This window comes from Delphinus delphis, chromosome 10 (assembly GCF_949987515.2).
Source record: "Delphinus delphis chromosome 10, mDelDel1.2, whole genome shotgun sequence".
Taxonomy (NCBI): Eukaryota; Metazoa; Chordata; class Mammalia; order Artiodactyla; family Delphinidae; genus Delphinus; species Delphinus delphis.
Window position 1 is genome coordinate 10,128,393 of NC_082692.2, and position 24,298 is coordinate 10,152,690.

Below are 24,298 nucleotides of genomic sequence, written 5' to 3' on the forward strand. Positions count from 1 at the left end.
TGAAGAAAATGATAATTTCAGGTAGAGTTAGTGAAAATTAAGATGTACTTTTTTGGTTTTTGGTTTTTTCTTTCCATCCAAGTTCAAAGACTCCCTGAATCTATACTCTGGCCCAGCTGAAGGATGAAGGGAGAGTTCAGTGGACAGGGAGAGATTCCGGGTGGGGAATGAGAGCAGGCTGGGAAGGGATGAGATGCAGCCTTAGAAGGGAAAGATGTCTGCCTTTGCTTCCCCAGGCCAGGATGAGGAAGCGGGTCAGATACAACAGGTGCTGGGTGATCAGGAAAACAGGTGGAGAGGCTCTCGTCACATGACCTCCGCTCGGATGAATGGATAAATGAAAGCAAGAGGATGTTGTGAACAAGGAAGGGAAGAGCCTGGATGTCACAGGCAACCTGACAAGACCCAGGACAGATCCAAGGACTGAGCCAGGGGACTCAAGACAGCAGAAGCCAGGGCTGGGTGTAGCTGACGAGCACCCGCTCCTGCTGGGCCGGGCCTGCTCCCTCGGGAGACTTTCTTCAGAAAAGCTCCGGTGCAAAAGGAGAAAACAGGTTGTAGCAATGGCCTGGTGGGCAGGGTCTCTGAAAGCTGAGGAGGGATGAGAGTCTGTGTGTGCAGAAAAAAAGAAAAAGGCTACCTGGAAGATTCCTGAATGTGTCCAAGAGTCCCTGGAGGGGACTAAGGGACAGGGCAAAGTGGCAGCTGGTGAATCCTTGGAAACTTCAGGTTTGGGGGCGGGGATTGCAAATAAGAAAAGCAACGAGAAAGGAGGATGGGCTCAGGGTGCACTTGGGGTCTGGTGCTTATTTAACACAGAGGTTGGTATGGAAGTTTTTCTAGCAAATGCCGACAGTTGGATCGCTTTGAACAGCTCCCAGAGTGAGTCAGCCAGACTGTGCCAAGTTCTACAGGAATTCCTCCCTCGTGCCTTCTCATCCGCTCTCCTCCTCTCTCAAGCTGTCCTCAGAGCACAGATTAGGCCTGTCGGCCACAGAGGAATGGCGTTTCAGTTATCTCGTGTAACATTTGCTTATCTACAGAAACTTCCATATCTCAAACGCATGCCTCTGCCCTTTCTCCACGTTTTCTCCCTTCATCTCTTTTTTCCCCTTGGCACAAATTTCCACTCCTGCTTCTGCTCTGTGTCTCCCCTGCCCTGCCTTTACCCCAGTTCCCTCTTCTCTTCTTTTCCCCATCTCTTCCCGCTCACTTCTTTCTTAGTGATACATGCGTGTCAGCATCTCACAGCTGTACTGATACGCAGCTGCTGGTCCCAGGCTGACTCTCTCTTCTGCTTCATGGTGGAAACCTGAGTGCCAAGTCAGATGCCTAAGCCCAGCACACTGAAGGGTGACTGATGCTCCAGCCTCCCTTTTAGCCACCACATCCCAGACAGGCAGCCTCAGAAGGCCTAGAAAGACAGCGGGGGCTCTGGCCTTGCCTCCCTCCCTGTAGTTTCACTAGCTATTATGCCTGCTTGGTCTTTGCTTTTTTGTTTCTTTTTTTGCGGTACGCGGGCCTCTCACGTTGTGGCCTCCCCCGCCGCGGAGCACAGGCTCCGGACGCGCAGGCTCAGCAGCCATGGCTCACGGGCGGCATGTGGGATCCTCCCGGACTGGGGCACGAACCCGTGTCCCCTGCATCGGCAGGCGGAATCTCAACCACTGCGCCACCAGGGAAGCCCTGGTCTTCGGTTTTGAGGGGTCTGGAGTGAGCCACCATCCCCAAGACAGCCTCAAGCAGCTTTGGTCTGGCTTCGGCCTGACTTAGACCCCTCAGGGCTCTTTAAAAGGGAGGTAGTGACTTGGATAGGGGGTGTTTCAAGACTGGGGACTCCCTAGGGCCTCGTGCGCTTTGTGGACGTGAACTCCACATCTGTCGCAGCCACTCACAGCCCTCTTAGGGTTCCTCCTCCCCAGGGTGTCCTGCTTCCAAGGTGCCGGTGGCCAATGATGAATGGGTCAGAGACGATGGGACTTCGGTACATGTACACCCCAGATGGTAATTCTGGGATTGAGCTCTGTCAATATACAAATCATTCACCAAGAAAGGAATGAATCTGCAATTGCCCAAGAAGTTGCTTCTGAAGTTAGTCTTTCCTTTTCACTTGTGGCTAAAGGGAGAGTTTGGTTTGACCCAAGGTGATCGCAATCTATGTAACATTAGGAGAGAAAGGTGTTCCCTTCGTTAGGATATTTTTGGAGGAAGTCCAACAGCCAACTTAGATATGACTTCATCTTGTAGAGCTGTGGTTGGAGCACAGCAATGCTGCAAAGGCTGTCCTAGCTCAAGTCATCTCTCAGGAATTTACCCAGCAGATGGAGACTCAGAGACAGGATTCCAAAGGAAGCCTGAACCTGAATGAACAAGGTGAAGAATTTTGAATGTTTTGCATCAGCTTCTTTGTAGAGGTTTTGGCTCAAGTAAGCTGTCGCGCCGTCTAGTTGGTTGTGACATGGCTCAGCTCTGTGAAGTGGCGTCTGTTCCATTTCTGTTCTCTACACTTCCTGGCCAGCCTTCCAGCAGGGGGCACTGCTACTGACGAGTGCATGTAGGGACTGTCGAGGAATATCTAGGCAGAGGGATCTTTTCTTCTCAGGCAAGATTAAGGTAAATGTGTGTTGATAAAATGGGAGCATACAACTTAGAGTGAGGTGAAATTATTATTCTTTCGTTTGTACACAAAACTGTGCACACTTTGTAGATGCGTATTTCATTCTCATAACAATTGTAGCAGTCATTGTATCCTTCACGTTGTATCACCCAGACTTGTCAAAATAGGTGCTAAAAATGCACAAGATAAAAGGTGAAACTGGAAAATGGTCCTGTGTATCTGTGTGTGTGTACGTGTGTGGTGGGGTGGGAGTGGCGAGGGGGTAGATCGGCATAGGAGGAGACATAGATTCTTCTTCGTTTGACCCGTAAACTATTGATACAGTCTGAATGACTTGCAATGTAATTGCAACTGTTCTTTTTAAACAACAGTTCAGAGACTACGAAAGCAATGTGATCATATCCTGTAATTTAGTAGGACAAGGCGCAGTCCCCGGTTTACGTAACAAGAAATGAGCCTAAATTGAGAGAAACCAGCATCACGAGGAGATTCCAAATCTGTGAAGAAACAACTGGGTTGAAAATGTACATAAACGCTCAGGAGTGTGGTGTCTTCCATCAGGGGTTGGCTCGCAGGCCACTTGGCTGGAAGAAACTAGAGAAATGGACCTCATCGCAACCATATCTTACATTTGGGCAAGTGGGGCTTTCAGCTCTGACGAAGCACTCTCTCTCACGGCCTTCTTCAGAACCGACCTTAAGGTGTGAGAATGTTACGTGTGCATTGTCAAAATCCATGTGAATGCAGGGATTTGCTGCAACTTTGTCTGAATGGGCGGGCTGCGTTCTGAATGCACTAACATCACGATCTGCTCATGGAGGAATGAACCATGCAATCTCAGCTTTTGTATTTTTCTTCCCAATTCGTAACTGTTTTTAAGTGAAGGGAAAGCATGGACCAGAAGAATTACCTGTGTGTTGCCTAAGACAGCAGAGGGTGGAAAGGAAAGACCAGCCCACACTAGGCACACACGCCCCCCAGATGCACCACCATCATTCCCACCCCCATTCTTAATTCAGATCCCCCAAACTGGCCAGCTACCTAACTCATCAGGTAGAGCACCCAGGTGTAATAAACAGGGAAACAGCTGCAATTATATCTTCTCTTCAGTCTTTATTTGCTACTTCCATTCCTTTATCCCACCAACACCAACTGGGGAGGACAGCAGGAAGCCACATTTGAAGCGGCACATGCCAGCTGGCGGGGTGATGGTGACCATGGCCCCCTGAGCATTGCAGAGGTAACACGAGGCATCAGCAGCTCCGGGCCTGGAGCACAGACTGTACAGCCCGAGGGCCTGGTGGGGAAGGCCACCTCCCACAGCAGTTTAGCTTTTAAAACACTAAGAACAGGTGCGTTCATTGTCTTTTTTTTTTTTTTTGCTTTAATAATAAAAAAAAAGAAAACCCAAACCTTCTATAATTTATAAGCTATTTTTTGCTATCTACATTATATATAAAATATAGACTCTGTTTACTTTATAACACACATCTTTTTCCCTTGATAAATAACTCTTTAAAATATCTAGTATACATGCCTTGACTTTTTATATGTTATGTTTGTTTTTATACATATACATACATATATATACTCATGTTTGTAGAACAATAAACACACACTCGACATTGACAACCAAACAAATGCAATTTTTGGTTAAAAACAACAACAACACAATAAAATAACAGTAGAAGCACCAGGCAACCAACAGAAAACCATAAGTACTAGAAACTTCTCCCTCCCCTGGGCAAGGCACAGGGCAAGAATACTAAATATGGTTGGATGCCTGATGGGGAAGGAGGGGAGCAAAGGAGCAGGCAGGTCGCTTCCTTGGGTTCTGTTTCTTAGCCTGGGACTAGGATCAAATCAGTCATGGAGTTGCTGGGGAGAAACCATGGGGCTCATTCAACAACGTAGCCCTTATGATGGCTGCAGGGGACAGCAGAGACCTGGACCTGGGTCAGTCTGGGGGCCCCGCTCACACCACCCAGGCAAGCATGATTGCCACGCCAAGCACGGAGCCACTGCATGTGCCAGGGCCTTGTTATTTGTCTACTCACTGCTGGTGTAAACAGAAAGGGGCAACAGATTCAGGAGTATTCAGTAGCGCAACACTTGAGGAGCCTGACAGAGCCAGACGCTTGGTGCCCCTCTCAAGAGCTCCAGCAAATAGGGACCGTGACATGGGGAAGAAAAGGTCAGGAGGCCACTGCCTTTCATTGCTAACTGGTGTGGAACTCAGGTACACGGTACTTACCGGCTGCACCAGCAGACTCTGATGAGACCACCGAACCCAACACCTCTTAAAGAAGCACAGCAGGTCTACACTCCTCTTGGGAAAAGTTCTGAAGCCCAACCCAGGGCTCTTCCCTCAAACTTGGGGTACCCCCAACCGCCCGCTTCTCTGCCCAGGATGCGACAGGCTGGGGTGGGCCCATGGGCTGCAGACAAGCACAGCTTTTATTTCATTACGCGTCTCCCTGTCCCCGAAAGGGAATTGAAAGGCAGGGCTCGGAGAGTCGATTTAAAAAAAAACAAAACAAAAACCTCCCCAGGGTCGTGACCTCTGCCCTATAAACTTCAGGATTTGGATGGCCAAAGACGGAGGCGGTAGGTGGGGCAGGAATCCTAAGCTAGTCAAGACCTAGATCTGTACGCAGAGGGCAGGGTAGAGCCCAGAAGTAGAGCTGGCCTCAGGAAATCCCGAAGGTGAGCATCTGAATGTATATCCCCCATCCTTGCCAATAGAATACAAATTAGAGATAACTGTTCACATTACAGTCACAATGGGAAATTTTAAACAGCTAGTTTTCTGAGTACATTCAAGACATAATTGAGTTTTTAAAAAACTGATTCAGCTGCAACAGCTCAGGGAATACTGTCAGTTGCAGGTCTGAGTTCTAACTGCAACTCTTGCCCCAACTAGCCCTGCGACCTGAGACAAGTCATTTCACCTCTCTGGGCCTCCCTCTCCCCATCTGAGGCTCTGAAGATGCAGGATGGGACTTAGAGTCAGAAAACTGGGATTTTAGTCCTGGCTCTACCACTAGGAAGCGGTGTGACCTTGGTCATCACTTAACCTCTTGGGGATGTAAAAATAAAGGAACTGAATATATTGGGCTCTGAAGTCCCTCCAGATGCAACTGGCTTTACTTTCTCCCCAGGGTACCCTTATCAATGCTGAATTCCTCCCCCGCCCCAAACCCACCAGAATAAAAGTGATGCAATCAGAAACCTACTTTGTGACCACAGGTCGTATTCAACAGCTGCGGCTCTGAGACAAGATGAAGAGTTAAGAGGGTCTAAAGGTACAAATGCAACGCACAGCTAAAATCTGAGTCACACACAAATGAACTGTCAAAGCCCCACTCCCTGAGAAAAGACATTTTCCTATGCTATATACTGCGAGAGCAAAACCCAAGGCCATCCATGATGATCGGCTAACGTTCTGAAAATCCCCAACTCTGTGGCTTGCCGCATCGCTTACAGTCAGAATCAACTTAGGACGTTGATTTGAAAAGAAGCTGAGTGCTATTTCCATTTTGGAAGAGGAAGAAAGATCGACTCTTTCTATTTGCAGCTCTACAAGGAACCTTCTGGCAGAACATCAAACATGGCATCCTGCTCCACAGGCAGGTGTCGACAGCAGCAGAGGGGCACCCACACACAGGTCACATGGAACTCTAAACGCTGTTGCTCCACAGACCCCGACAGGGTTCGACAAGAAGCGCTTTCCTGCCCGGGAGGAATAGCAGAGGCTCAAACCTTTCTTCGTGGGAGGCAACGTGGTTTGGAGGAGAAGAAAGGTTTGGATTCAGGTGACCCCACTTCTACTTAATAGTTTTGTGACTCTGGGCAAGTTACTCTTCCTCTCGGCCTCAATTTTCTCATGTGTAAAATGGGACCGACAATACCCAATACTACAGGGCTGTTTTTATGGATTAAGCGAGATAACGTACTTAAAATACCCTGCACACAGTAGATGATCAAGGAATGTGGGAGCACAGAGAGTACTGGCGTGGCTCTCTGAGGGTGGAGAAAGGGTGTGGGAGAAGTTCCCCTTGAGCTGGAGTCAGCCAAGCTGCCCTTAGAGTCCCGAGGTATCTGCTGCCTGGTGGGCTAAGGAGCATCTGTGGTCCCCTGCCACTCCTCTCCATCGCGGGGAGAAGTCGTAGGGGAGCTCTCTCTCTCCGGGAGAAAACTCAGAGAATGCAACCCTTCCAAATAAGCCCAGAGCATTCCCAAACACTTGTGGTTACCCTGACTGATACCCCCTCTCAGAATTTGGAATTTGGAACACTCTGCAGAGGACGCCAGTGGCGTGAGCCCAAATGTTCAGCATCAGAGGCCCCCTCACAATAACGGGAACAAATCAGGCAAGTGGGGACTAAATGTGATGACCCTAAAATGGAGCCTCCATTACTCTGGGTCCTTGAAACACATTAAACAAGGCAGAGAGGGCTGGGTTACCCCAGAGACTTCGTCTGAGCTCAAACCCAGCTGATGGTACCCAGTCCCCTGAGGGGACTACTGGGGGTGCTGGGCTGGGACAAAGTCCTTCCATAGAATGTTGAAAGCTTCAGATTTCAGCTTTATACTGTGACTCCTAATCAAGCCTTTGCAAGTGATAGGCCTGGGGCCCAAGGAGCACTAAAGAACCCATTTACTGTAGATTTTACACTAAGAAAATGAACTATGTCTTTTCTTCCACTTGTTCCTGCATCTACCTACTACATGCATTTCAGTAGACAGAATTTAAGAACACTTACTAAAATATTTTTCATGCTTCTTTTTAAGAATGTATATTCTTTCCATATACCCCAGCCTCAAATGAGAATTTCTGTTTTAGACACTAAATATTTATCACGGACCGCAGTGATCTTTGGGGGGAAAGTGGTCCCAAGTATTTTAAGTACAGAAACAAAACTGAAACCCCAGGAACAGCCCTACTTAGATTATAAATGACTTAGAAAAATGAGACTCATAGAGTCACTGGTTTCCTTTCTCTACATCTTTGATCACAGCCTTTCGGGGCCAACTAGAAAAAGAAAATATTCTTTCCACTCAGTTTCCACAAAAGCTATTTATCCAGAGGGGAATTTAGGAGAATCTGAACCAAAACAGTCCATGGCATGGCCCTCTGCTCAAATTCTTACTGGGAGACTTCCATTCTACCAAACCTCTAGCTTTGAACTGGTAGCTAGGAAAGCTGGCAGGCTGATTCTGTGAACGGAGCAGGGACCAATCGTACGATGGAGAGTTTTAGCTCACTACCCTTCCCACATTGTGGTAAGGGACCAGGAAGCAGGGTAATTCTTTCTAGGGAGGCGATCCCTACCCCTCCGTGCTAGAAAATACCACATTCCCGTGGTGTTTGGACACGGCCACGCAGGACCCACGGGCAGCCTGGGATTCAGTGTATTGCCCCTGGGAGGAGGAAGGAGGGAGCAACTGAGCGCACGGTTCATTCTGGGACTTTGCCCACTCAGAGCCTGGGGTTCACCCTCAGCCCCTTAAATTCCCTTCCAGCTCCAGTGCGGGGCCATCTGAAAAGATGTCTAAACGTCACTTGTGTGCCAAAGACAACGGCTGGATTTCTGTGACTGTGAACAAACGCTGTGTACGTTTACAAGTAACAGTTTCCACAGCCAAGCTCGACAAATGTCCGATGTGGGGTTAAGGATTAAGAAAAGATAACAAAAGGATAATTCCCCATTTTCAAAATGTATTTGACCTGGGCTTTCTTTCAAGACTAGGTCTGAATTTTTAAGAGCGATTTTAGTGACAATGGTGGTAGCGAGCATTTATAAATCCGTGTGTGTGCGTGTGCGTGTGCGTGTGTGTGTGTGTGTCTGGTTGTTCCCTTCGGGCACTGCCTGCTCCAAGCCTGCAGTTTGCCATCTCCAGTAAAAGCCCTCCCTGTAAGCAGAGGATGACAAGACAAGAGAGACAGGAGACCAAGAGGAAGAAGATGCTTTTTCCTACATTAGCCTTCTTCAGCCTGTGGGAACTATACACCTCAGAGGGTTCTCAAACCCCATTTAGAGACGCCGAAAAGTGTGTTGTTTGCTGTCCTTTTGTTTAATACCTATTCAAAATTTTTCTTTTTTTGATGCGTGAAAGCGAAGGTCCAAGCTAAGGAAAAGAGCCTCGACTATTTTTTTTTTCTTTTAAAGGGGAGAGGATTATATCTGAGTGGACCTGAAGGCTCCCCTTTTAAAATCTACAAAGCTGGGGAGTCTCCTAAGAGCCCTTCCCCAGCTCGCTAGGAGAGATGGGTCCAGGGCTCACTTGCCCTCCTGCTGGGAAATGCCACTGCGACCCTGGGGCGCAAGGCCGCCCCCGGTCCTGGAGGATAGCACAGGAGCCTGTGGTCAGACGCACACCTCCTTCCTGCTGTCTCCTCGGCCCCGTGAAAGGACAACCTCAACGCTCCAGTACCGAATCCCTCCTTCCAGGCCATTCCACTCCACCGGAAATGGGCTTTTAATTGCTGGCAAATCCGAAGGGATATTTTCTTCTCTGCCTCATCTGTCTCAGTGCAGGCTGTGCCCCTGCTCTCTCCTTTTGGCTCAAGGGAACCCGATTCTCTGCTTACTGTTCCTGGCCCTCCCTTACCCTACACCTCAGGCCAGGAAAAGGGCACTGAGCCAGTTAGGAAGACACTCCCTCCCTCGGGCTTCCTGGGAGGAAGACAAATCCATCCAGAAAGCGGTACACTTTGCTACCAAGTACTGTTTCCTTCAGACACTTGAAGTGGCTTCCTGGAATCTGAACTTTCTCTTTAGCCACTGGCGCCCCCCCCCACCCCCGCACAGACACCTGCAGGCTTGCGTGGGCACGTGAAGATGTACCGTCTCCCGCCAGCCGAGCTCGCCCCTGGAAACAGGGCTCAGAGCACGCAGGAGTATTTGGCTTGCCAAGGAGGCCAAGGTGTGGGGGGCGATGGATGAGGGGCGGAGGCCGGCAACCCCTCCAGGCTTCTCACAGTAAAGGGCAGCAGAGGCGGCCGACCGCCTCCGTCTCAGCCGACGCCAGCAGGGACGACCTCAGGGACCGCGGGTCACCGTCCCAACAGTCTCGTTCGGGGCCCCTCACCAGGACAGGGGCTCAGCCTCCCAGATGCCATTTTCTCACCCTGACTTTCCACTTCCCCACCCCTACACTACTCGAGGCCACCTCTCCCCCAGCCTTTCCCCCTCTCTGGGCCCCAGGCGGGAGCCCTAGGTCGCGCTGGGTCCCCAATCCGGGCTAACAGTACAGGGACATCCGGCTCCGGCGCATGGCCTCGCTGATCAGGTAGGCGGGGCTCAGCTCGGGCTCCTCAGTCATCACCGCGATGTTCTGCCACTCGCCCGTCTGGCTGGACCGCTTGATGGTGTCCACCACGCACAGGGCGTACAGGCAGTCGTCGAAGGTGGCGGCCATGGTGAGCGGTCGCCCGTCCCATGTGCGCCGGTCGTCCTGGTCCTGGAAGGCCTGGCGCACGGCCTGCATCATCTTGATGGTGCCGCGCAGGTAGGGCGAGGGGATGTCGCTGAAGGCCTTCTCGGGCAGCAGGGAGTTGCTGACGGGCGTGGCGTCCTGCACCAGCAGCTCCTGCGCCGGGGCGCTGTTGCGCTGTCCGTACAGGTCGGTGCCCACCGCCAGCAGGCGCCCGGCTGAGCCCACCACGGTCACGTCCTGCTTGAACTCGCCGGGCACGTTGAAGTTGAGGGTGACGGTGCAGCACACGCCGCCCTCCAGCACCATCTGGAAGGTGCAGAAGTCGTCGCTGGTGATCTGGCGGATGCCCTTGATGTGGTCGGTCTGCTTCACGAAGGTCTTGAGCAGCCCGTGGACCTTAACAGCCTTCTGGCCGGTGAGGAAGGTGAGCAGGTCGATGATGTAGGTGCCCACTGAGTGCAGGCCGCCGCCGCCCATCAGGTCGTCGCAGCTCCAGTTGTACTTCTTGCCCAGCAGGCTGCCGCCGTGCACCTGCACCTCGCACACCAGCAGCTCGCCCACGTAGCCCTCCTCGATGAGCTGCTTCATGCGCACGAAGGCCGGCAGGAAGCGCAGCACGTTGCCCATGATGCTCATGAGCTTGGGGTAGTAGTGGGCGGCCGACATCATGCGGAAGGCATCCAGCGGCGTGGCCGTGCGGTCGCAGATGACGTTCTTGCCGATGCCTGCGGGCGGGAGGACAAACAGCACGTCAGGGCGCTGGCGCCGAGCGAGCGACAGGGGGCGCTGTGGCCCCCAAATCGTAATTTATGGACCGGGAACCAGACCCGACTGGCTACCCTTACTACACTTTTAAAACATCTTATAACACCTTTTACTTATACAAAAATAACATATTCTATACATTTCAGTGTTACTTTAAATATTTATGTCGAATTACTTTAGTATTAAACCATCACATTGATTTAAATATTAAGATTTATTTTCATACATTTAAATAGTCTATATTTTAGCAATTTTTAAAATGTTCGCCAATATAATATCAAATGCTTCATTTAATATTTTATTTATATGAATCTATAACATTTTATATACAAATATATTTTACTTGTAAAGTTAAAATATTTAAATACAAAATGTAAGTTCTATTAAGGTGTACAATATGTTCTACATATATTTTATTGAAAGTTATCTGACACGTGAAATGTTTTATATGTTTTATTTTATTTGTAAAATAAAATTTTTATTAAAAATATCACACGTAGAGAAGAGAACAATGTCTTTATCTGGACAGAACCTGAACACATAAGCTGAAATCACGGCAACGCGAGTCTGATTAAGGATGAGGAAGAATTTCTTAACCATATACTTCAAAAGTCTAAGCTTTTAGCTGTCTCTCCCACAACCAGCAAGCTTGTTTACTGCAATAATGAAGCAAGAAAACACCAAGGATTATGTTTTGAGTGTTTTCTTGCTTGTTTATTTTGCATTATGGATTAGAGCTGGCTGTGCTCACAGACGTGTTCGTTTAATGTTTTCCTGTTCCTTACGGGAAGAGCGGATAGTCCTTATATCTGAGGGATGGTCAGTGACTCGACCCTCATCTGTCTCACGGCCTGGGAGGGTGGGGACGTTGGTGCCTTTGGCAATGGAGCTGAGGCCAAATAAGAATTAAGCTTATGTGATGACTCTACCGAGTGCCTAAGTTATAGGTCGGCGGAAGCCCTTTAGGAAACTAAGTGGTTCCGGGTCAGGAGAAAACCACAGATCCAAGGATAGGAGAGTGATAGGGAATAAGAAAAGGATTTATTCCAAGATAAAGCTAAGAGGGAAGAAAGACAACTCAGCTGAACCTGGAGAAACAGCCAGTTGGAACTCAAAAAAATAATCATTTTTTAAAAAGTATACCGATTTGTCAGCAAGCCAGATTGAAGGATGCCAGATTGGGAAGCTTCAGAGTCAAGGCACATGCCTGCCTATGAGTTCTCTGCTGTCCAGTCCTGTTCTGCACGTAGACCCTCCTATGGAGAGCTGAACACTCCAGCCACAGACAAGGGACATGCCACAGGGAGATGGGGTGACGAGACTCGCACCCATCCCAGTTGTCCTGACCACAGGCACCTGACTTGACAAAATCCATGAACACCCCCAGCAAGCCCAGCTAAGAGGGTCCCGTGGAAGCCCTACAACTGTAGGAGTCTGTCCAGTGGAGATGTCTGGGCAAGGCCACAGGCACGTGGTGCTCTCATTTTCCCATCGGAAGAGCTCGCCGGGCAATAGAAGTGGCCAGAACAGACTGGAGAAAATAAATACAATCGATGGCTGTCAGTTTCCAGGTGCACATCGAATTCCAGCCCCGAGTGAAAGGCCTGGAGCCACGCAACGACCCCATCTCCTGGCCTCCTCCACACTGGCAGAGCTGGGCTGGTTTTCCTGACGACCCTGAATGAACAGTAAGAAGCTTCTTTACCTCTGAGTAACCAGGTGAGGACTGAGGCTCTGGAATAGGGGTGAGGGAACATTGGTTTGTGTTACCAAAAGTGCCTGTGTGACATCGTGTTCTGATAATATGGTCCTATCGGCATTAGGCTCACGTAACACGGGATAATGCCGGCAGGAGCAGATTTCTATGTAAACAGATGGGTAGGTCACTACAGGTCCAGGTGACAAACGTTGCCAAAATCTGCCTCACACCTGTTGGGTATAGGCTGTGGCCTCTCCTATACCCTATCTCAGGGTCCACAACACCAAGACCCCTGACGGCCATCTTCTGAGTACATGCTACTGTCATATTAATGACACATGAAAAAACAAGTTTATCTTGTTTTTTCTATTCTAAGAACTATCAGATAAAACAGTAAAAGAAAAAATAAATTGAGAAAAATAATTCACTCCCCTCCACATACCCAAAGCAACCATCGCATGGGTAATTCTTTGAAGCTCTGTAGATGAAAAGATACTGGTGAAAGCTATAGACTCCGTTTCCAGAAGAATGCAGGCCTGCCTCCCCCAAGATTCTGAGATACAGGCATCTCCTCCTTTGGGCTATTTAAGTGTGCTGTGGTCCCACACTAGACAGCAGCTTCCTCAAGGATCAAGCCTGGGCCTTCTGCTTTCTTAAGTCTCCTCTATGCCCACGGCACCTAGAGGCACGCGATGTGTGTGCAGGAAGCCAGAGGTCGTTGCCGCCTGACTCCACCGCTCTGTCCACAGTCCTCTGCACCGTCCACACGTTACAGATGGGTCTTGGCAACGTCTTAACACACAACATCTTAAAAGTCAAAAGAGACTTCTAGGAATCGAGCATAAAGAAATCCTCTAAAATGTAAGCACAGCTTCTCGCCCAAAGATGCCGTCACTGCGTGATTTATTAAAGCAAACAGCTAAGAACAATGCAAATGCCCAACAGGAGAATGGGTGCGTAGGGCTGTAACACATCCATATAATGGTGTGTTGTGCAGCCATTGAAAATGATGTTTATAAAGAGTTTTTAATGGCAAGCAAGATGATTATGAGGTCATGTTAAGTGAACAGGGCTCTATTCACAGACATGCTATGATCTCAACTCTCTCTTAAAAGGACAAAAGAAAAAAACCTGGAAGGGAATACCTCAAACTGTTTACAGTGGTTCATTGATTAGTAGGACTAAGACTAATTTTTATTTTCTTCACTACCTTTTTCCATATTTTATGAGTTTTAACTTTTACGGTCAGAAAAACATTGGTTTTTCTCTTTTAGGTCCAAAGGAGACACGAAGACTTAACATGAAGGCAGAAGGGCCCTCCAAAGCCATGGAAGGGCAGGCAGGTTCCAGAGCTCATGGACCTGCCCCAGTTCCTGTGCCCAGGGAGCTGATGAAAGCCCCTCTGACCCTGAACTTGTGGTGCTTCCAAGGCTCAGGTCTTCCTGTTCCAGTTCCGCAGGACTTCTTCATGATTCTGGCGAAGGCTACGGACTCTCTTCAGAAGGTCAATTCACACGTACACATAAAACTTGACCCACATCCCCAGCTTGTGCAGGGCCCCCTGGGGTTCTGAAGAACAGGCAACTCCACTGTAAGTTGTAAGAGAACTCCTAGAAGCCCCTATAACGTATTGTTCAAAATAAGATCATGCTTCCAGCTTCAGAGTAATGCACAGCTAGCAGACCGCTCACAGATTTATAAAGCAGCTTGTTTTCTCTGTCTTACACAATCTTCCCTCAACGCTACCTCTTGGTAGGGCTTCTGCAAAGCGCTCTCTGGGACCATCCCACAACCACCAAGATCCTTAGGTTCTCTTGACCCGCTTTTCCCCACCAAAATCTGCCCTTCCAAAACGCTCAGAACCTGAAACTCCAACATTCTTAGCAGTTTAACAAGAACCAATAGCAGTCATTGGATACTGGTGTGTGTGTGTGTGTGTGTGTGTGTGTGTGTGTGTGTGTGTGTGTGTGTGTGTGTGTGTGTGTGTGTGTGTGTGTGTGTGTGTGTGTGTGTGTGTGTGTGTGTGTGTGTGTGTGTTGCATCAGCGTGGCACAGAGCATTCCCCTCACCCCTAAATCACATGCCATATAAAGGGAGCTTGTGTTGTCTGCGCAGAGGGGTGACACAGCCCACAATCTGGGTGTGTCAGATGCCACTGAATATATGTGGGGATTTTTCCCAAAGAAAGCAGACAAATCCCTGCCTTCCAAATTGCCCCTGTCGGTCTGGGCTTTGGGTCTGGTTCTCCAGAAATATCATAGGTCTTTGGTGTCTTCATGATTTTCATATGTCTTAGCACCATGCCTTTCTTGCCACCTCCAGAGAAAGTGCTGGAATGGGCTCTTCAGAGAAAAGCCCTCTCCATTTTGTGCTGGAAAGGAAATAATAAGTAGGGCATCCTCCCCAAGCCCATGGCTCTGACACTCCTTTGCTATGAAGATAAGTCGATTCTCCCAAGGAGACAGGAACTGAAGAGCTCAGGGAGAGGCAGAGCCCGCCCTCAAAGCAGCCATGGCTGACCCCTAACAGGAAAATTACCACCCTGGTCTCTGCTCTGCAAACCCTAAGAGGACAGCCTATGCCCTGTCACTCCTGGGTGTACAACTTTGCCAAAAGTACAGCAGTGCCATCTGCTCTGCCCTGCATCCACACGTCTCTCAGGCAGACAGACAGACAGACAGACAGACACACACACACACACACACACACACACACACACACACACTCCCTTTAGGTTGCGGGCTCACATCATCTTGTGGCAAGATGTGTCTTCCTTCTAAGGCAACAGATCCAAAACTTCAGCGAAAATCGTGCGGCAGAGAATCAAGCAAAGGGACTTGAAACATACGGACCTGATTTCACTCCAAATGCACAGGCAGTGCGAAATGGACCGGGGGAAAGTCCCGAGCGCCCGAGGGAAAGCTGGAGGCTGTGCCGAACCCCAACCATTTCCCGAGCAGCTGGACGGCGTCAGCAAAGCCCACTGGCTCCCACGGGGATGCAGAAGAACAGCGGGAGCTTTCTTGGTTCCCTGGGCTACGGCGGCCGGTGGTCACCCTGCCGCTCCCTCCGGGGACGCCACCGCCCCACGCTCAGCTGGCTCCACCCAGGGGCCCGTGGCTGCCCCAGAAATGGCTGTCTTGGGACCCTGCTGCATTTGTCAAGGGGGTACAACGTGACTCTGGTGGGTGGCAGAGGACGTGAGGAGACTGGTCTGCGTGTCCTGGGGAGTCTTCCTAACCCACCTCCATGCACACCGTCTGCCCGTTTGCGTGAGAACAAAGAACGTAAGTAGGGTCTTGGGGGAGCCTCTGGGCTGGAACGAACTTACTTTATCAAGACAAGAAGCCCCTGTCAGCAAATAAAGTGAGAGCTCTCTGTCCGGACGATGGTGGGGTTAATGCCTTCTCACCTATGTCACGGAGCTGAAGTGGGGGAGAAAATGAGATCGTGGGAAATTTCTGGAAGGTGAAAGTGTCATGTGCAAGGCAGTATGCCTGTTCTCTGTCAGGAGTTTTTCCATGAAATCATTTCAGAAGGAGTTTTACTGCCCTCCTGAGATTCCCTCGTAGGGAGATGGAGAATATGCTTCCTCCAGAGGCTGCTGAGTGTGTGCTCTCGAGTCCAGATATCTACGGCCCTCCGAGGACTCAGTGCCACAGGGAAGGAGTTTCCAACCAACAGACCCCACAGTCGCTTTCAGGCAGCTGTGCCCCTCACGCCCTCCAAGCTCAGGGTCTCCAAGCTGTGGCTGAGGACCCACCCACCTCTCTCTCCAGAGACTGGAGCTTTTAGGAGGGCTGATACTCCAACCCAGGGACCCCAGGAGCAGGGCAAGGGGCTTCCCACTGACACCTCCGGGGAAAGACACATGCTCTCTGCTGTCCCAAAGAGCTGCTGTCCTCTCCTGCCCTTGATCAGGTAGGTGGTACCTGGAAATATGGATGCCACCCAGCCACCCAGAGTCATTCTTTAGCATAATCAGCCTGGAACTTCAAAGCATCCCTCCCTGCCGGCACAATCCCAATTACACACTCCCTCATCTAATCGACAGTGGTGATCTAGGAGGTCAACGCTACTTTCCCACCAGTTCTTCCCGATCATTCCACTTGTGTTGACAGCCTCTTATCTTCTGAAAGCCAAAACGGATGCTGGTCCTGGAGGCTGGCTTGCGCTGTCCCGGCGGGTTGGCCGAGCCCCACAAGAAGTCCCATCAGATACAGCTTCCTAGTTCCCCACCCCCACCCCATTCACCCAAGGCAGAAAGGGCTTTCCCTGCGTTTCAAGCAGGGAACGCATTATCTTCCTTTATATTCCATTCCTGCAACATTTCTGTGCTAGGCACTGGGACCCAATAAATGAGTAAGAAAGATGAAAAGGAGCCCACAGTTTAGTAGAAGAAACCAACCAGGAAATGAGTGATTATGGGATCTAATAGATATAGGATCTAATAGAAGGATAAACGATGAGAGCACAAAGGAGGGGCTGCCCAACTGACTTGGGTGTGGTAGGGAGCTCTGCTGAAGAGGTGACATTTGGGCAGGGTTCTGAAGCACGTGTAAGAGTTCACCTCTTCATTCAGAAGCTTTGGGTCCCATTTAGAAAATGGTCTAAAACAAGGGTGTTTAAAAAAAAAAAAATCCTTTATTTGAAATGCAATTTGAATGCAAAAAGATTTGCACTGTTCAAAAAATAAAATAAAATAAAACAAGGGTGTTTAACCTGGGTCTGAGAAACCACTAAAATTGGACTATTTAAAAAAAAATTGTGTGAAACCTGATGTTCATTTTCTGAGGAAGAAGATCATTAGAGTCTTAAAAGTGTCTCTAATTCAAAGGAAATGAAGCAGAACTACAGTTAAGAGTGAAGAAAAAAAACACTTTAAAGGCCAAGATAGACCTCTGGTTTCAACAGAACTAAGTATCTGAACAGACAGGGCTGTTCGTGATCGTTCCTTCTCTGCTCCTGGAGACATGGGACATGTGGTCAGTTTCACCCCCTCACTGTAACACTCCACTCAGTCCAGCTCGGTCCCTTCCTTCCTTTCTTCCCATCCCACCCCTGTTATCTCCTTCCCCTGCTCCCTGCCCCCCGGGCCCTAACACACACACACGTGTTTTCTTTCAGCTGAGAAAAGCATCAGCAGAAATGACCTGTCTCAACCCTGCTCTCTGCCCTCTGGCCCTTCTTCCATGTAAGTTGGGAGAAGAGCCCCTTTGGAGAGATTAAATCCCTCGTCTTCAATCCCCATGACAGTTCCTGACAAACAACTTCGTGACTCACAGCCCTAATCTGATGTGTTCACTATAATCCTGACATAATTTAAAATAGCAATCACCACCGCCCCCGGAGCACCAACTCTGTGCCAGAAGAGGCTGCATATCTCACATGCCCTTCCATTGTTGTGTGTGTACACGACCCCGCAAGGCAGGTACTAACCCTGTCCCCCTCTCACAGACACGGAAACCGAGCCTCTGAGAGGGGAAGCTATTTGCCCACGGTGCCACAAAACTCAATGACCAGGACAGCTGGGATTTGAACCCAGACACATGCTCCCATTCTGGCCAGCCCCACGTGTCAATGCACACACGTGCAATGCCCACGGCACCACAGGAGGGCTCCCAGGAGGTGGTGTAATGGGCTGGGGTGAGCACCAGAAACCGGGCCAGCGGTGGGCAGGTGTGCCCAACGCTCAGCTGAACGACCGCCCGCAGTCCCACAGCAACTTCTAATTTCAAACCTCAGATGGAAATGGGTCAGCGTGACCCATATTCAGCCCCTTTTGTCAAGGATGCCCTCTGTGGGCTCTGAAAGAGCGGGGACAGCCAAACAAAGGAAGTCAGCACGGCTAACATGGACAGGACCTGATCTTGAACTGACTGAGATGTTCAAGTGCTTTTCTGTATACAACCTGCCCTTAAAGGCCGGCCCCCATCCCACCAACCCTTTTCATGGACTTCCCTCCGCTACTCGGGCCTGTCATCAGAGCCCTCCTTTCGCACAGGAATCCCTGTCGGTGGCTAGATTTTCTCAGATGGTTTCATGTACAGTAGTATCATCTAATCATTGAGCCTGTGACACCCATAACAGGGACGGCACTCCTGAAACACTCTTCATTTGCGGTTTCCTTATCGGTCGATCGCACACATCTCCACCGCTACGGCTCATACAGGTTGAGGTTGAGGATATAATGCTGGGAAGTTTCTAACCAGCTCCTTCCAGCCTAGGCATCCCCAGGAGAGAAGAGAAAAGCTCGCCACGTCTAGCCCCGGGAAACCAAGAGGAGAGGTTTAGCAACAGCAGTGGGTATGTGGAAGCCAGCTTCCCAACCTCCGTGCCTAGAGGTGGCCCACGCAGAGCCGAGTGTGGAGAGGGGCAGGGAGGTGGTGGGAGGGCGCCTTGGAGGACAGAGGTCTGGGGCTGGCTGCAGTGGCTGCAATGATCGGGACGGGACAGAGGAAAATGGCCAGGACCATCAGTCCCTCTTTGTTGGGCCCCAATGGCCAGATGACGCCTACTGCACCTCAGTTATTCTGGGGAGTGGCCTGCACTGCCACCGCACACCTGGACAAGCCAGAGTCAGAGGCACCACCTGGATCCAGGGAACACAACCAGTCACTCAAGCCTCACTTTCCCCATAGAAGCCGCCACCTTCTGCAGCAGAGGCGGGCAAAGGGTAGAGTCCTGAACAACTGGGCCACCAGACTCATCCAAAAGAGACCGAGCTGCTTACAAGAAAATGTAAGCGATGGCATTGGTGAGATGACCAGATTGCACGATGACTCCGTTTCCTACCTACCCCCTAAAGATGGAGCTTAGAATGGGGATCGGGGTGGCTACAGAGAAATAAGGAAATCTGTACTTCCTTTTCCTATTTATAGTGGGAATTCTCATCACACATCCCAAAGGGTGGGAGACTCGTGGTAGCTCCCAGAGCCTCCCCGGAGGCCCCGACAAAACCTCAGTCCCTGTCAATGGCACGTTAACATGCTTCAGAGAAGCACTCTCCTCACTGTACACCTAATACGAATGTAAGACAAGACTTAAAAGCAGGCAACTTCTCAAAAAAAAACAAAAGGAGGAAACTCTTCCCATTCAAGAGGGGTTATGCTTTAGTGAAGGGACCTTAGGTATATTCACCAAGCAGGTGTTTTGTGGTTTTTTTAATCACTATATTTCACACAGTCTAGCTTCTTATAAAAAATAGAAAAATGCAGAAGTATTGGGTTTCTTCCTCCAGAGCCTCCCACACAACAAGAATCAGCTGGAGCTGAATAGTGCCCTCTGTAGACCACAGTCCCCACCAATCCCTATTGCTTGACTATATCAGTTTTCTACTGCTACCCTAACAAACTACCATGAATGTGGCAGCTTAACACAACACCCATTATCTTCCACTTTTCTGGATCAGAAATCCAGGCGGGCACAGCTGGATCTCTGCTCAGGGTTTCACAAGGCTCCCGCCGGAAAGAATGTGCTTCCCAGCTCATAAGGTTGTCTGCAGAATTCAGTTCCTTAGGGCTGCAGGCCTGAGGTCCCCTGCTGCTTTCCGTGCTGGCTGTGCAGCCTCTAGAAGCACTTGCATCTCTCAGGAGTGGCACCACCTTCGGGACAGTATCAGCATCATGGGGAAGGCAGTCCTTTCCACGCTTGGAATCTCTCTGACTTGCCCCTTGGCCAGCAGCTAGAGAGAACTCTGTCCTTAAAGGGCTCCTGTGATTAGATTAGGTCCACCCAGATCATCTCCCTTTGGCCACAACTAATCACAGGAGTGACAGCAGGGGGCGAAGGTCATCTTAAAATTACTCCAGCCCAGTCCCTTCATTTGCCTGTGAGCCCTAGAAAACTCTGCCAAGAGGAAGATTCTCGAGTATTCTCCCAAGTAAAGCGCTTCAGACACGTGTCAACATCCCTTCCAGACCTCCCTTTGCTTCTATGTTCTTGCAGTAGTTTTTACTCCATCAGGCAGGACTCGATGAGGTACTCTAGGCTTTTTAAAACCTATTATTAGTCTCCTCATCACCACGGAGATTGTGTCCTCAATTCGGGGCTCCCTGTAGGCAGTGGTAATAGGAACAGGGCCAGGAAGGTGGCAGACTTGGCCTCTGGGCGCTAGAATGAACACAAGGAAGGGAAGGGGAGCTGAAATTGTTATGAGCCCACCAGGTGCCCGGGCTTCCCGTTGGTTCAGTTAAGCATCATACAGGCATCGTTATCCCCATTTGTCCAGAAGAGCGAATGGAGGCCGAGAGAGACCACGATTGCCCAAGATCACAGACATACACAGGTCCAGCTGCAGATTCAGTTCTGTGATCCCAGAGCTCTATGTTTTCCATTTTCCGTGTAGGGAGTTTCTACCGGTGGGAGGGTGGGAGTAGCGTTAGCTGACTGAGCCTCAGAGCACCAGGCGGGTTAATAAAAGAAGCCCAAACCCTTTGGGCCCTGCTGGACCCCAGCACTGAGCTGAGAAGTGATTCAGGAAGGTGACGGAGGGAGGGCGGAGGCCGGTTACTGCTTGGAGGGGGAAGAGCTGAAAACCAAGAAGGGCTGGAGCTCCACATGGGAGAACCACAGCCACTGCTGTCCTTGACAGGTCGACGTCGTTGCTCTACGCCTGTGGCAGTGAACTGGCCAGAGCAACTGAAAGATTATCATCAGGAAGGAGAGTGGCCGTGGAAACATGGTGGTGACTGCGTTCCCACATTGAATAAAGGAAGCCCTTAAGGGTCTGGCCTTCTGCACGCAGGCACCTGCTACCTTGGCAGAAGGAACTAGGTAGCAATGCTCTTGCCCCACACTTCACCCCTAAGAAACAGTGTGGCAGCAGGAAAACGACGGCGGGGCCACACTCCTACCCCACCATGACCCTTGGAGGAATAAGTACCTCGGTGTGGCCAGAAAGCAGCCTGATGCTCTAAGCTTCCTCACGTAGAAACAAGGGATCTTGCCCCCATCCAGAAGCAAAGGGAACAGAAGTGCAACGTTTCTGCCGATGTGACCAGACAACAGTAAGGAACCCTTCCCACAGCCAGGAGGCAAACCGGATCCAGGGCTGTGGAATATCAGGTCCGGATAATCGTTAACAAACCACTTCCCAGAGCACCTTCACCTACAGCACCTCCACGTGTTAGAGCAAACCTGTGACGAGGGGAGGGGAGGGGAGGGAGTGGTGGGAAGGTGGTGATGATGAGAAACAGAGAAGTAACCTAGAATTAACTCGGTGTTTGTGTATGTCTGGGCGGGGGGTGGGGGTGCTGGAGATCTGTAATGTTCAGGGGCTGCCCAGCACCCGCATCTCCCTGCTCCACGTGGGAATTTCCCGTGTGGGCATCTTGGTGGGAAGCAGAGCTTCTTCCCATTATGGAAGCCAAGCCAGGGGTTGCTTTCCCAGCAGCCTTTGCAGTGAAGGCACACCTGGGTTTGGCCAGCCAGGGACACTGCCTGGGCCTGGAACCCGAGGAAGCAGAAAGGCTGGCAGTGGGGATAGCAACATCGGTCTCCAAGGGCTGCGGTGGCAGTGATGCCAAAGAGGGCACCTGCGGCCCAGGGCCAGCATCATCGCAAGCAACAGCGTCCCCGTCCACACTGGCTGGGTTTCTCTGTGTGATCTGGACCAATTCCAGCTGCCAAGCCTTTCTTTGTTCTTCTTGTTTTCCAAGCCTGCTTCCCCAGGCGGCCGAACATTTCTGTGACGAATTAATGTCCTTTCAAAAAATTCCACTCTGCTAAAATCGGCCGGGCCATTTCTGTTGTCGGCAGTTAAAATGCTTCTCTAGTACAACAGGTTTACAAGCTTTCTGGACGCCTTTCTGAAAAGATTGATTTGGGGACAGAGGAACCACTGAGGACCCATAAATAAAGCAGCCCAAGATCCGGCGTGATTTATTGGAAAGGGAAGCGGAGTGGGGGTCGGGGGGACGTGGATTGAAGTTCTGATTCTGGCCTTTGGAACTGTGTGACCCAAGCCATTTGATGTTGAGGGAGCTCAGTTCCCTTATTATAAAATCGGAAGAATAACGGCTTCTTCGAAAGGCTGCCTTGAGGATGAAATGACAACAGGTACTGTCCCGACACATGAAAAGTGCTCATGAATGTCTGCTGAATTCAATAACACATCCAGATAAAAACAGCTCATGTCAGCTCTGAGAGAGACAAAAATTCAAAAGAGATCAGGGGCAGGGAGGTGAGTGCATCGCAGCAAGGGGTGGGCGTGGTGGTGTGTGGTTCTGGCAGTGGTCAAGGTACCAAGACTTGAAATCGAAATGGGTTCTGTCTGGCTTTGCCACTGATGCGTGTGCAGAAGCCACCTGTGAAATGGGGCTGACACCCGGCCCCGCCAGCTTGACGGGACTGCTGAGAACACGAAATGAATAGCTTTGAGGAACGGCTGCTGGAAGGAATAAGCCTATTGCAAGAATGAAGTTACTGCTGAGATGCAGTAGCAAAAAAGTCCCCCGAAAGAACAAATCTGCTGCAGCGTGCTCTGCCTGGAATCCCCGGGCTGGATGCTAGATGCACCGGCCGGGGTGCTGAGTCACTTGACATGGGGCACACCCCGGCAGGGACTTCCGTTGGCATCACTGGCTATGTGGGGTGGCCCGGGAGGCGAGGCCGGGCAGGCGGAAGGGCAAAGGCAGCATGAGACATTTGGCCGGGCACCTTATCAGCTGTTCCTGTAAATAACTGAAGCTCAGCTAGTGCCCGAGGCTGCAGACTGGAATCCCTTTTCTGAGAACCACCCCTCACCCTAGGCTGCAGCTGATATCTGCACGGATCTGTGCTACCGTCATCACCAGGACGAGGGCCCTGTCCACAGAACTCAGAACCTCAGAAATGGGCAAGGCTCGGGGAGGGTGGGGTTGGCAGGGGGACGTTACAAAGCCCCTAACTGAACACAGAGTTCCGTCATCCTCCCCGGAGCAGCGGCGCAGAAGCCAGCTACATCCTCCCTCCACCAACCTTTTGTCTTAAAGAGACAGTGTTCAGTTTTTCCTCTCTGGACCAGATGACAATCCCCTGCACTGAGCAGATGAAGATTCAGCAAATTTAGCCAACCGTGGCTGAAAGGCCCAGGTGCTGGCTAGGGTGAGTCATAGCGCTTTGGCGCTTTTGTTGCTGTTGTTTTCTTTGGGCAACAATTTGCAAACAATGCAGGTTCTTTGTAAAGGCCAAAACCTAGCTGGCAGGAGCTCCCAGAAAACTGGGCGTACCTGGGTCTGTGTTTGCCTGAGCAATGCTAGCTGAAAGCCTGAAAAGCGAGACAGCTCGTGGGCTGCCTGGTGATGTCGGCGGGGAAGCAGCCCCGTTGTGCAGATGAGGAGACGGGCTGAGTCAAGTCTTAGTGCTTTCTCTTCCACACGGTGCTCCTGTGAGGCCCTGAAGGAGGCGGGATACAGGCATACAGGTGATAACGGCTCTTTATACATCCGGAGGAGCTCCTGCACGGAAGGGGCTCTGACTCCCAGAGGAGGGCTGTACATGGGCACAGCGCTGGAATAAGCCTGGCCTGGGGCTCGTGAACACCCGGCCACACGTCAGACTTGCACAGAACTGTGGGGAGATGTCCAGATATCTTAGACACAGCAGAGCCCTAAAGGTGTGCCAGAAACAGAGAACAAGGACAGAGACCCAGGCTTGGTTTGCTCTGTTCCCCAGTGGGGCGGGTGTCGTTAAGGGCCCTGGAGAGCAGGCAGGTGTGGCTTGTCCCCGTTCCTCCTCCACGACAGCCCTCACCCACCCACCTCTCATCAACCCCTCCTCCTGAGAAAAGCCTG

At 50.5% G+C, this 24,298-nt stretch overlaps 1 protein-coding gene across 2 annotated transcripts in view; it reads right to left on the minus strand.

Moving 5' to 3' along the window:
* Positions 1–3,720: 3,720 nt before the first annotated feature.
* Positions 3,721–24,298, minus strand: part of GFOD1 (Gfo/Idh/MocA-like oxidoreductase domain containing 1) — a 101,331-nt gene continuing 80,753 nt past the window's right edge. For both annotated transcript variants that reach the window (XM_060023620.1, XM_060023621.1), the window contains exon 2: positions 3,721–10,785. In XM_060023620.1, the coding sequence (XP_059879603.1) occupies positions 9,866–10,785 (920 nt within the window). In that variant the 3' untranslated portion in view covers positions 3,721–9,865. The remainder of the gene's footprint in view (positions 10,786–24,298) is intronic.